At 37.1% G+C, this 14,175-nt stretch overlaps 1 protein-coding gene across 6 annotated transcripts in view; it reads right to left on the reverse strand.

The window, feature by feature from the left end:
• Positions 1-14,175, reverse strand: part of CASK (calcium/calmodulin dependent serine protein kinase) — a 386,140-nt gene that overhangs the window by 231,291 nt on the left and 140,674 nt on the right. For all 6 annotated transcript variants that reach the window (XM_065900912.1, XM_065900915.1, XM_065900911.1 and 3 more), the window contains exon 3: positions 872-977. In XM_065900912.1, coding sequence (XP_065756984.1) covers positions 872-977 — 106 coding nt within the window. The remainder of the gene's footprint in view (positions 1-871; positions 978-14,175) is intronic.

Genomic DNA, 14,175 nt, shown 5'->3' on the forward strand with positions numbered 1-14,175 from the left:
CCAGCTGCCATGGAGCTGCTCTACAGAGAAGCCCAGTGACAAGGAACCTAGGGAGGTCTTGGGCCAACAGCACATGAGGAACTAAGGCCCTCAGTCTGAGAGTGTGCTTCCAACAACCATGTGAGTGAGCTTGGAAGCAGATCCATCCCCAGCAGAGCCTTAAAATGACTTCAGCCCTGGCCAACGCCTTGATTACCACCTTGTGAGAGACCCTAATCAAAGTCACTGATTACAATTTTGAACAGAATAGTATGCCATCCCATAAGGCTTTATATAATCTCTTTGGACACGATCATCCAAACAGCTATGAAACTACCCAATTATACTATCCTTAGCTCACATTCCTCCATCTTATTGACAAAAATTTTGTGAGAAACATGTCGAGTGGCTTACTAAAATCAAGATATATGGCTGTCTACAGAATTTCCTTCATATGCCAATATGGTGATTATATCAAAAGAGGAAGTTATGTCAGTTATTACTTGTTTTTAGTTGCTAGAGAGGCTGGCTACATGGAGGCCTCTACTCCCATCCTGATCCTTTTCACTAAGACTCTTGTAGTCAGAACTTTATATTTTGGGACCTCCTATTCCTCTGAACTCTATTTCTTCTTCTCTGAAGTAGGCTAAAACTGTGAGGGTAACTGAATATGCCCAACTTTTGCTTCCTTAGCCATTGTGAACCTTACGATGAGATATTCCTTTTATTCTTATTACTTTAGGTCTTTCTAAACAGATGAGTTCACAAGTGTTTTTCAATTTTAAGAGAAAAGCGTCAGCATTATCTAAGATCAACATTGCTTAAAACTTTAACCCTAAAACAAACAAAAAAAACCACTTCAGCCCCTTCGGAAAAGAGAATGTATACTCACAATTCAAAAACCATGTAAAGCATTCCATCTGAGCTATATGTCTCCAATAACTCTACAATGTGGGGATGTTTCAGCATATGACAGATACTGGCTTCCCGCTTTAGATCTGCAAAACAAACACATAACATTTTGTTAGGCAGGATCAAAAGACAATCAGAGTGAATGATGAATGAATGGATGTGATCTATGGTAACATGAAGACTCCTCTAACTATAGAGATGAAATCCCCCATTCAAGCTAAGCTTAACTTTTTGCCCTTTAAAATCTTTGACAATATAACTTGCTCATATTTCTTGCCAGCTTAAATCTATATACATTAGAGTCAGCTCTTATTAATAAGAAATGTAAATAGCACAAATACTTTCCTCAAACTCTTGTAAACAGGTAAACAGGTTTCAAAGTTTATAACTCTTTCTTTTTTTTTTTTTTTGCGGTACGTGGGCCTCTCACTGTTGTGGCCTCTCCCGCTGCGGAGCACAGGCTCCGGACACGCAGGCTCAGCGGCCACGGCTCACCGGCCCAGCCGCTCCGCGGCACGTGGGATCCTCCCGGACCGCGGCACGAACCCGCGTCCCCTGCATCGGCAGGCGGACTCTCAACCACTGTGCCACCAGGGAAGCCCTATAACTCTTTCTTGATCAGCTAATAAGTAACTCAATTTGCTGTCTTGAATTTTACTTCTTTTTCTTAGTTTTCCCTAAATTGTCTAAGAATATGATGTTTATTCTTTAGCCTAAAATCTAGCATTTATAGACACACATCAGGGAAGTTACATGGAATAGGGGGCAAAAAAATAGTATGGTTAAACAGAAAAGGCACTACTCCCAACATCAAAGTCAGAATTTTTTTTTACATCATCTATAAAATGTGTTGGATAATTCAGGACACTACCCACAGTGTTATTTTCAAGAACAAATTCAGATAATGTAGGTAAGACTACTGTGTAAGTTACACAATACTATTTGGAAAATAAAAGTGTTAATATCCTCATTGCCATGCTCATCATCATTATCATCATCACCATCACACAAAAATAGTTTAGGCATAGGTATCACTTGCCATGTCTACATGGAACGAGATAATTAAAGCCTTCCTGTGTTAACAGTGCTGGAGTTTTACCTGCTTGCCAATGAATAAAATCCAATGTGACATTTTTTATATTTGGAAATAGAAGGGAGACAGGTAAAGAACGAAGGTTAAGGATATACTGCACAAAGCAGAAGAGATAACATTATCTCCTCTCTGATTTGCTAATTCAACTTAGTCTTGTCAACAAGAGCAATGGCTGCAGAAGGAACCTTAGAAAATTTACACAAGGTATAGGTGAGGAAAAGAAGTCAGTAAATATGACAAAAGAGAAGCCACTAGAAAAGGAAGAATCAATAATACAATATTAAGAAAGTCAAGGAAATAAGGGGAATTAAGGCATAGGTAGTTGGAGAAGGCTGAGAAAAGGCTGTAAGATTCAACCAGAAAAGACCATAAATGTTCTAAGATCAAATTCTGTGGAGAGGTCAGGTTCAAAGTCAGGATGCAGACAATTATATAATAAATTTAGATTTATCCTATCTCTCACTGGTCTAAGTACTTAATATGGTCATTGTCATTTAATGTCCCAACAAGCCTGTGAGGTAGGTATTTTACAGATGAGGAAACTGAGACTTTGAAACTTGTTCAAGATCACATAGCTATTACAAGGGGTAGGTTTTGAGCCCTGGCCTGTCTAACTCCAAAGTCAGTCCTTCCACAATGCCATGGTGTATTTAGACATGATCCTGGTAATAAGAAAGGAATAGCAGGGTCAAAGAAGGTTTGATTTGTTTGTTTTTGCAGTTGTTTTAAAGAGAACACTGTGTGTTTGTAAATGGCAGTGATGAAAATCCCATAGGATCTGGAGTCGGAAAACTTGGTGCCAGTCCAGCCCCTGTCACTACTACTTGCCGGCTGACTGCTAACCTCTACAAAATGCCTTCCTTATGGCAAATGAAATGGGGGACGTGATAGGTCATGCACAACCCACACAGTCTACAACTTCAGAGGGCAGCAGCATGATTCAAATGAGAGAATGGATGTGAAAGGACTGTGTGGAGTGCAGCACTGTGGGGCTGAGGGGGTTAAGGTGCTTCAGCGTTCATTGTGAAGGAAGAAATGAGAGACACATGAAACATGGTCTCCACCGCCAGGGGATGAGAGGTGTGAATAGGTGTGGCTTTTGCACTGGGAAGTCATAACTATGGGGAAGGCTTTTGACAAGTGCGCTGGAGGACCAGGGTGAAAAGCCAGACGACATAAATCAGATGCCTGCACAGTTTTTTCTCTCCCTTTAAGATTGTTCTGCCTTCTGATTCTATGAAAAGCTTAGGAGTTTTAGTACTCATTTTAATGTTTATCTCCAGCTTCTCGTTTTACTGGAAGTCACCCTTTTCATATCTTCTGTTTTCACCTTAGTTTCTCTCTTTCCATTTCTTCCTATTCTGCTAAATGTCTGATTTTAATTCAGTGCTCTGACACTGGAGTTAAGAAGTAAAGAGAGATTTAGTGTTTGCCACAACGAACACTGGTCTTTTCTCCTGTTTTCAGTTTATTTTAAACTTTGCCCCTTTCATGTAACTACAGTGTTTCAATCCCCATATTCACCATTTGTCATGTGCCACATTTGTTATACTGAAAAATCATAAGTAGAAACGGACGCTCTAAAGACCCCTCTCTTTGACACGCACATGTCTGCTTGGTATATAACTGAACATGCTCCTGGTCTAGTCTCTTATCACTTTACCCATCCTCAAAATGAAGGAAGGATTGCTGGGGACCCTGCGTCCAAAGATTAAAACAATTTAAATATCACCAGATCTGACATTTCAGGGACTAAAATCCGAACACTGATTGAATAGCACAAAACTAACAACATAAAAATGTATTTGAATTTATAAGGGCAATGATGCAAAAGATGGCCTACATCTAGGATAGCTGCGGCACCATTTTCCATAATTCAAGTATCAATTATATGGGTGTATTAAACAGCCCAAATAGAAAATCACAGTTTACAAAACATGAATGCACCATATATGCATTCAAACTATAGATTCCAAGAATGTTAAGCTCAAAATGTTTGTTTTAGATGTGAATGTGAATTAAAGATGTATGTATTAACTGCTATTAACTCCTTGCTGATATAGCAAACTAAAAATAGTATTTTCCTACAAATCAGCTCATGAAGCAGACTAGGAAGGAATTCGAAAGTAGGTGATAATATGATTTGAAATTGTGATTATCTGGCTGCTTATAGATACTAGCTCAGAACATTCCTTTGAGTCACCTGACCCACAGTTACCATGGCTGTTTTGAAGTTCTACTTTATCTATAGTGACAAGGAAGAGTGGTAACTCCTCCACTCTTCCTTGTACTTTTTCATTTTGCAGGGAAGTTTTTAAAGATTTAAAAAATAATCTACTTCTATGTTTAGTGCCCCTACATTTAACTATGTGCCTATATTTCATCAACTTATTTTCTTTTAAAAGGGGCACTAGTAATATGGAAAGTAATATTAGGTCTTCTGATCAAAATTGGAGAAACACACTTCAATTGAATCAGCCCACTATATGGCATGAGAACTACTACTCCTACCGGTTTCCTAAGAAGTTCGAGCTGTCCAGCAACAGTAGAACAACTATGTCCTCCAGGGTCTACCTTTCCAGTCTGCCCCTCAAATGAGGGAGAGTTAGGAAAGCCGTTTCAGACGGTCTGTTTTAAAAAGAATTTTCCTGAAAAGTATTTATTATTCATTTTACTATTAGTTGTTCTTGGAATAGGAGAATTTTTCATGCTACCTTTTAAAAGTCAGATGCCACTTTCAGAGTGCCACGACTCTGTAGCAAGCTAATTTGACCATGGGGTCAAAAATAAGTTGGGTATTTACAAATGTGACTGAGGAAAGGAATGCTTTCTGACATTCTTAGCATTGGAGCAACAATCTCATCCTTAATATCTGAGATTTAAAGGTCAAATTTAAGAGTCAGCTTTCACAGAATCATTCAATAAGGATTCAGTTCAGCATCATCCAACAGAAATATAATGCAAACCACATATACAATTAAAATGTTTTCAGTAGCCGCATTAAAAAGTAAAAACAGGTGAAATTTATTTTAACATATTTTATGCAATCCAATATATCCAAAGTATTATTATTTCAACATATAGTCACATTAAAAAGTATTAATGAAATATGTTACATTCTCTTTTTGTACTAAGTCTTTGAGATCCAGTGTGTTTTATACTTATAGCACATCTCAGTTGGGAGCAGTTGTATTTCAAGTGCTCAATAGCCACATGTAGCTACTGGCTACCAAATTAGAATGGTGCAGCTCTGGATAAATTGACTTGCTTTAATTATTATCCTCTTAATTGTGAGTTCTTCTGCGTTTCTTACACAACTATCTGTAAAGTCATTCAGTCATTCCAAAAAGAATCTAAATAGATTTTTTAACCATTTCTTTAAAAAGTGAAGTATAGTTAATTTACAGTGTTGTGTTAGTCTCAGGTGTACAGCAAAGTGATTCAGTTATAAATATATACATATATATACTCTTTCAGATTCTTTTTCATTATAGGTTATTAGAAGATACTGAATATAGTTCCCTGTGATAAACAGTAGGTCCTTGTTATTTATCTATTTTATATATAGTAGTGTGTACATGTTAATCCCAAACTCCTAATTTATCTCTTTCCCCCATACACCCTGTTACCCCCTCTGGTAACCATAAGTTTGTTTTCTATGTCTGTAAGTCTATGTCCAAACAGATGTGTTATTAAAAAGCACTTCCATAGAAGTAAACTCTACAGCTTTTAACAACCCAAATCCATCACTTAATAACTAAATCTGGAATTTCTTCACTATTGTTAATCTAAATCCTTTACTTGTTTGGTAGTTTTTAATCGTTTTATCTTGCTTAATCTACCAAACACAAAAAGGGTAGTCAACATTCACTGTATAGCAGCCCTTTGGACCCTTCAAAATTTATTGAATGACCTTAGACTATGCAGCATAATATCTGGAATTTTAAGTGTCCCTCTGTAAGTCCTCATTTAATAATTGTCATAACCCTGTAGGTACATCTAGTTTCACTTTACAAAGGAAGAAACAGGCCCCAGGTTTAGTGAGATACATAAGCGGTTGAGATCACACAAGCAGTAAGTAGAGGAAGCAGAGCTAATAACTGAAGTCCAGTGCTCTCTACATGATACCACAATGGCTCCTGGGACTATGTAGTTTTTATATGTGCCCTTAAGATCCAATCATATAACAGTGTTAATGTGGTAACACTGACTTGGGTGAGAAGCTATCAAGACTGCTACAGAACCAGCATATTTCAGCTGCACTGTCACCAGTGATAATCAGAAATTAGACACTGATATTTTTACTAATAAATATATAAGTATTCTAATTTGTTTCCAAAGAATTTCCAGTTTCTGTTATAAACTCAATAGTTAAAATACACTAAGAGCTGACCCAGGCTCCAAATGCACATAAAGAATGTTCCAATCTAGTCATAAAATAATTAGGACAAGTATTAATGTGTTCATCTGAATCAACATTAATAACAAAACAGCTAAATGAAAGTCATTATTGATTCAACAGTTTTTCCTCGGTGTGCTGAAATTAATAACCATGTGATATTTTAAGAAAGGGATCCAAGCAGAACCTCGGAAGGATTATAGCAGCCAAGTCAAATTCTGCTGCTGGGCTCAACCTTTAACTAATAACCAATTTGAAGACTAAAGATACCAGCTGCCTTTGGCAATAATACAGGTCAGGTTGGCTTTAATGAGGCCATCTTCCTATAAATCAAGAAAGTTGACCTTCTCAACTAGTGGATGACCAGAGGCCCAGACAGGGCACCACACCAACCTGGGTTAATGGGAAAGTCATTATTTCCTTGATCTTTTACACATTTTACTAGCACATTTTTATTATCTTTTTTCACATACAAACAGAAATACAAGCAGCTTCTAATTTCTTTGAATTCTTGCCAATTTAATACAATCTTATGGCCTAAAATCTCATCTGTCAGGTGGATAAAGAAAATAAGGAGCATACCATTAATTGAGGATGTTTGACTGATGTAAATTGTTCTTAAATAGCCAAATATATTAGTTAAAAATCAATCTTGACTACATTAAGCATTTACAAATTAATGGGGTTTTGGTAATATATTTCCCAAAGAATTTACAGTTCTCATAAGTGTAATAAATTTATTAAGGCAGACTGCCCAGTTGAATACCAAATTTAAACTAAATTCAACACTATATTTGATGTACTGTCAACAACTATCAGCAGGAAATTATAATAAAGCCAACTGCTGTAAGAACTACTTGTCTTCCTTCTCACTCTTCATTAGGATGAGTTTGGTAAATAATTAAAGTGTCATTAATTTCCTAGGGACTTACATTTAAAACAACTCCAGGTCATTCTTAATCAATACTGAAGTACTATAATTCATTTAGCTTATTAATTAGATATTAATAAAGATTACAGGTGACCAATTCAATGATCTTTATAATATCTATCTTCTAAGGTATTAAAATGTCCTAAAAGAAGAACATGTGCTTCAAAACTATCTTACATAAGAGCCAACAACAGGTTAAAATGAAACCAAATTATCCGTCTCTTACAAAATATAACTCTGAGTCATCAATTCAAGGAGTTACTCAACCATGAATTTGGTGAGAATCTGTTCTGAACTCAACTAATAAAACTAGAAAGATGTTAATTACGTGGATAAAGGAAAAAGGCAGAAATGACTGAAATCCAAACCACATAAAGTTCCAGCATTAGAGTTTTTCTCAAATATATGACGGACCATTATTAAGATCATATTCTGCACATGATAAAAGTAGAAATACAATGTTCTAAACACCTCTAGAATGTACAATTCCTGGGTTGCTGTTCATTTTGGGAAATGTAAACCAAAGGAGTTTTACCAAAAGGGAGAAAGATGGGGGCATTTTACTCTTACAAAACCCAGACACCTATTTCAAAATGGTACTCCTAACTTTACAACAGAAAATTGGAGATATATCAGTTTATACCTCAATTAATATTCAATATTAAAGTCATAAAAAAAGTATATGTTAGGAACTGAAGGAACTCTGTGGGATGATAGAGTGTGTATATTTAAACTCATTGTGACACATTCACAGAAAGAAAGACACGATGAAAAGGTAGAGGGCTATGTATCAGATGAAGGAACAAGATAAACCCCCCCCAAAAACAACTAAATGAAGTGGAGATAGGCAACCTTCCAGAAAAAGAATTCAGAATAATGATAGTGAAGATGATCCAGGACCTCGGAAAAAGAATGGAGGCAAAGATAGAGAAGATGCAAGAAACGTTTAACAAAGATCTAGAAGAATTAAAGAACAAACAAACAGAGATGAACAATACAATAACTGAACTGAAAACTACACTAGAAGGAATCAATAGCAGAATAACTGAGTCAGAAGAATGGATAAGTGACCTGGAAGACAGAATGGTGGAATTCACTGCTGAGGAACAGAATAAAGAAAAAAGAGTGAAAAGAAATGAAGACAGCCTAAGAGGCATGTGGGACAACATTAAACACAACAACATTCACATTATAGGGGTCCCAGAAGAAGAAGAGAGACAGAGAAAGGACCTGAGAAAATACTTCAAGAGATTATAGTGAAAAACTTCCCTAACATGGGAAAGGAAACAGCCACCCAAGTCCAGGAAGCGCAGAGAATCCCAGGCAGGGTAAACCCAAGGAAAAACATGCCGAGACACAAAGTAATCAAATGGACAAAAATTAAAGACAAAGAAAACGTATTGAAAGCAGCAAGGGAAAAATGACAAGTGACATACAAGGGAACTCCCATAAGGTTAACAGCTGATTTCTCAGCAGAAACTCTACAAGCCAGAAGGGAGTGGCATGACATATTTAAAGTGATAAAAGGGAAGAACCTACAACCAAGATTACACTACCCAGCAAGGATCTCATTCAGATTCAATGGAGAAATCAAAAGCTTTACAGACAAGCAAAAGCTAAGAGAATTCAGCACCACCAAACCAGCTCTACAACAAATGCTAAAGGAACTCTCTAAGTGGGAAACACAAGAGAAGAAAAGGACCTATAAAAACAAACCCATTACAATAAACAAAATGGTCACAGGAACGTACATATCGATAATTACCTTAAACGTGAATGGATTAAATGCTCCAACCAAAAGACACAGGCTCACTGAATGGATACAAAAACAAGACCCATATATATGCTGTCTACAAGAGACCCACTTCAGACCCAGGGACACATACAGACTGAAAGTGAGGGGATGGAAAAAGATATTCCATGCAAATGGAAATCAAAAGAAAGCTGGAGTAGCAACACTCATATCAGATAAAATAGACTTAAAAATAAACAATGTTACAAGAGACAAGGAAGGACACTATGTAATGAGCAAAGGATCAATCCAAGAAGAAGATATAACAATTATAAATATATATGCACCCAACATAGGAGCACCACAATACATAAGGCAACTGCTACCAGCTATAAAAGATGAAAACGACAGTAACACAATAATAGTGGGGGACTTTAACACCTCACATACACCAATGGACAGATCATCCAAACAGAAAATTTAAAAGGAAACACAAGCTTTAAATGACACAGTAGACCAGAGAGATTTAATTGATACTTATAGGACATTCCATCCAAAAACAGCAGATTACACTTTCTTCTCAGGTGCACAGGGAATATTCTCCAGGACAGGTCACATCTTGGGTCACAAATCAAGCCTCAGTAAATTTAAGAAAATTGAAATCATATCAAGCATCTTTTCTGACCACAATAGTATGAGATTAGAAATGAATTACAGGGAAAAAACCAAAAAAAAGAGAAACACATGGAGGCTACACAATACATTACGAAATAACCAAGAGATCACTGAAGAAGTCAAAGGGGATAGCAAAAAATACCTAGAGACAAATGACGATGAAAACATGACAATCCTAAACCTATGGGATACAGCAAAAGCAGTTCTAAGAGGGAGGTTTATAGCCATACAGGCCTAACTCAGGAAACAAGAACAATCTCAAATAAACAATCTAACCTCACACCTAAAGGAACTAGAGAAAGAAGAACAAACAAAACCCAATGTGAGGAGAAGGAGAGAAAACATAAAGATCAGAGCAGAAATAAATGAAATAGAAACAAAGAAAACAAGAGCAAACATTAATAAAACTAAAAGCTGCTTCTTTGAGAAGATAAACAAAACTGATAAACCTTTAGCCAGACTCATCTAGAAAATGAGTGAGAGGACTCAAATCAGTAAAATTGAAATGAAAAAGGAGAAGTTACAACACACAACACAGAAATACAAAGCATCGGGCTTCCCTGGTGGCACAGTGGTTGAGAGTCCGCCTGCCGATGCAGGGGACACGGGTTCGTGCCCTGGTCCGGGGGATCCCATGTGCCGCGGAGCGGCTGGGCCCGTGGGCCATGGCCGCTGGGCCTGCGCGTCAAGAGCCTGTGCTCCGCAACGGGAGGGGCCCACGTACAGCAAAAAAAAGAACAAAAAAAAAAAACAAAAAAAAGAAATACAAAGCATCCGAGGAGACTACTATAAGCAACTCTATGCCAATAAAATGGAAACACTGGAAGAAATGGACAAAGTCTTAGAAAGGTATAACCTTCCAAGACTGAACCAGGAAGAAATAGAAAATATGAACAGACCAATCACAAGTAATGAAATTGAAACTGTGATTTGAAATCTTCCAACAAACAAAAGACCAGGACCAGATGGCTTCACAGGTGAATTCTACCAAACATTTAGAGAAGAGCTAACACCCATCATTCTCAAACTCTTCCAAAAAATGGCAGAGGAAGGAACACTCCCAAACTCATTCTATGAGGCCACCATCACCCTGACACCCAAACCAGACAAAAATACTACAAAAAAAGAAAATTACAGACCAATATCACTGATGAATATAGATGCAAAAATCCTCAACAAAATACTAGCAAACAATATCCAACAACACATTAAAAGGATCATAAACCATGATCAAGTGGGATTTATCCCAGGGATGCAAGGATTCTTCAATATATGCAAATCAATCAATGTGATACACCATATTAACAAATTGAAGAAGAAAAACCAAATGATCTCAATAGATGCAGAAAAAGCTTTCGACAATATTCAACACCCAGTTATGATAGAAACTCTCCAGAAAGTGGGCATAGAGGGAACCTACCTCAACATAATAAAGACCATATACGGCAAACCCACAGCAAACATCATTCTCAATGGTGAAAAACTGAAAGCATTTCCCCTAAGATCAGGAACAAGACAAGGATGTCCACTCTCACCACTATTACTCAACATAGTTTTGGAAGTCCTAGCCATGGCAATCAGAGAAGAAAAAGAAATAAAAGGAATACAAATTGGAAAAGAAGAAGTAAAACTGTCACTGTTTGCAGATGACATGATACTATATATAGAGAATCCTAAAGATGCCACCAGAAAACTACTAAAGCTAATCAATGAATTTGGTAAAGTTGCAGGATACAAAATTAATGCACAGAAATCTCTTGCATTCCTATACACTAATGATGAAAAATCTGAAAGAGAGGTTAAGGAAACACTGCCATCTACCATTGCAACAAATAGAATAAAATACCTAGGAATAAACCTACCTAGGGAGACAAAAGACCTGTATGCAGAAAACTATAAGACACGGATGAAAGAAATCAAAGATGACACAAATAGATGGAGAGATATACCATGCTCTTGGACTGGAAGAATCAAGATTGTGAAAATGACTATAGTACCCACAGCAATCTACAGATTCAATGCAATCCCTATCAAATTATCAATGGCATTTTTTACGGAACTAAAACAGAAAATCTTAAAATTTGTATGGAAACACAAAAGACCCCAAATAGCCAAAGCAGTCTTGAGGGAAAAAAACGGAGCTGGAGGAATCAGTCTTCCTGACTTCAGACTATACTACAAAGCTACAGTAATCAAGACAGTATGGTACTGGCACAAAAACAGAAATATAGATCAATGGAACAGGATGGAAAGCCCAGAGATAAACCCACGCACCTATGGTCAACTAATCTATGAGAAAGGAGGCAGGGATATACAATGGAGAAAAAACAGTCTCTTCTGTAAGTGGTGCTGGGAAAACTGGACAGCTACATGTAAAAGAATGAAATTAGAACACTCTCTAACACCATACACAAAAACAAACTCAAAATGGATTAGAGACCTAAATGTAAGACTGGACACTATAAAACTCTTAGAGGAAAACATAGGAAGAACACTCTTTGACATAAATCACAGCAAGATCTTTTTTGATCCACCTCCTAGAGTAATGGAAATAAAAACAAAAATAAACAAATGGCACCTAATGAAACTTAAAAGCTTTTGCAAAGCAAAGGAAACTACAAACAAGACGAAAAGACAACCCTCAGAATGGGAGGGAATATTTGCAAATGAATCAACGGACAAAGGATTAATCTTCAAAATATATAAACAGCTCATGCAGCTCAATATTAAAAAAACAAACAACACAATCAAAAAATGGGCAGAAGACCTAAACAGACATTTCTCCAAAGAAGACATACAGATGGCCAAGAAGCACATGAAAAGCTGCTCAACATCACTAATTATTAGAGAAATACAAATCAAAACTACAATGAGATATCACCTCACACCAGTTAGAATGGGCATCATCAGAAAATCTACAAACAACAAATGTGGAGAAAAGGGAACCCTCTTGCACTGTTGGTGGGAATGTAAATGGATACAGCCACTATGGAGAACAGTATGGAGGTTCCTTAAAAAACTAAAAATAGAATTACCATATGACTTAGCAATCCCACTACTGAGCATTTACCCAGAGAAAACCATAATTCAAAAGACACATGCACCCCAATGTTCAGTGCAGCACTCTTTACAACAGCCAGGTCATGGAAGCAACCTAAATGCCCATCGACAGACAAATGGATAAAGAAGCTGTGGTATATATATACAATGGAATATTACTCAGCCATAAAAAGGAATGAAATTGGGTCATTTGTTGAGATTTGGATGGATCTAGAGACTGTCATACAGAGTGAAGTAAGTCAGAAAAGCAAATATTGCATATTAATGCATATATGTAGCACCTAGAAAAATGGTACAGATGAACCGGTTTGCAGGGCAGAAACTGAGACACAGATGTAGAGAACAAACGTATGGACACCAAGGGGGGTAAGTGGTGGGGTAGTGGGGGTGGTGGTGGGATGAACTGGGAGATTGGGATTGACATATATACACTAATATGTATAAAATGTATAACTAATAAGAACCTGCTGTATAAAAAATATTTTTTAATTAAAAAACCTCATTGTATATATATTAAAAGTCTTTGAACTGTACACTTAAATAAATTTTTATTCAATAAAGTTTATAAAAGAAAAAAGTTATTGCAATAAGATAGGAATTCAACTAATATGTCTAACTAAAACAATGTTATTCACATATCTTGTATTTTACACTTTCCTAAATATGTTATCTACACAGGTTTCCCCCACTACCCAAAAGTAGAAAGTTTCTATGAACCCTTCTATATGCCAAAATGACATGAAGTGAAGAAGCAATTATCTTTTTTCATAAAAGCAAAAATTCTCTTCAGATTTTTTTTCAGTTAGTGAGAACAGGTACTAATGTAGGTCTTTTGTAAAAGCAAAGTGGTGTGACGTGAACTTTCAACAAAGCAGGGGATATCTTTATTTACCTTCTATTTTTATTTAGTTCCTGCTGAGGAGTTCAACAAGGATATGTGGTAGGACAGGCTTCCTTACTACCCACTTCCTCCCACACTTCCTTTCTGCAGAATGGGGCCTGCCGAGGAAATACTGCCAGCAGGACCAAACTTCTCTCCAGAAAGCAATTTATAGTGTTTAATATATAAATAAAAGAACGACTGAGGGGCTTCTCTGGTGGCGCAGTGGTTGAGCGTCCGCCTGCCGATGCAGGGGACACGGGCTTGTGCCCCGGTCCGGGAGGATCCCACGTGCCGCGGAGCGGTTGGGGCCGTGAGCCATGGCCGCTGAGCCTGCGCGTCCGGAGCCTGTGCTCCGCAACGGGAGAGGCCACAACAGTGAGAAGCCCGCGTACCGCAAAAAAAAAAAAGAATGTACATTTACAATCAATCTACCTTTTTCTTGACGTTTTTCTCAAAAGCTCTTCTGCCATTTCATCAGACTTGGAATGGGTAAAACATACGTTTCCTTAAA

The sequence above is a fragment of the Phocoena phocoena genome, chromosome X (assembly GCF_963924675.1).
Source record: "Phocoena phocoena chromosome X, mPhoPho1.1, whole genome shotgun sequence".
Lineage (NCBI taxonomy): Eukaryota > Metazoa > Chordata > Mammalia > Artiodactyla > Phocoenidae > Phocoena > Phocoena phocoena.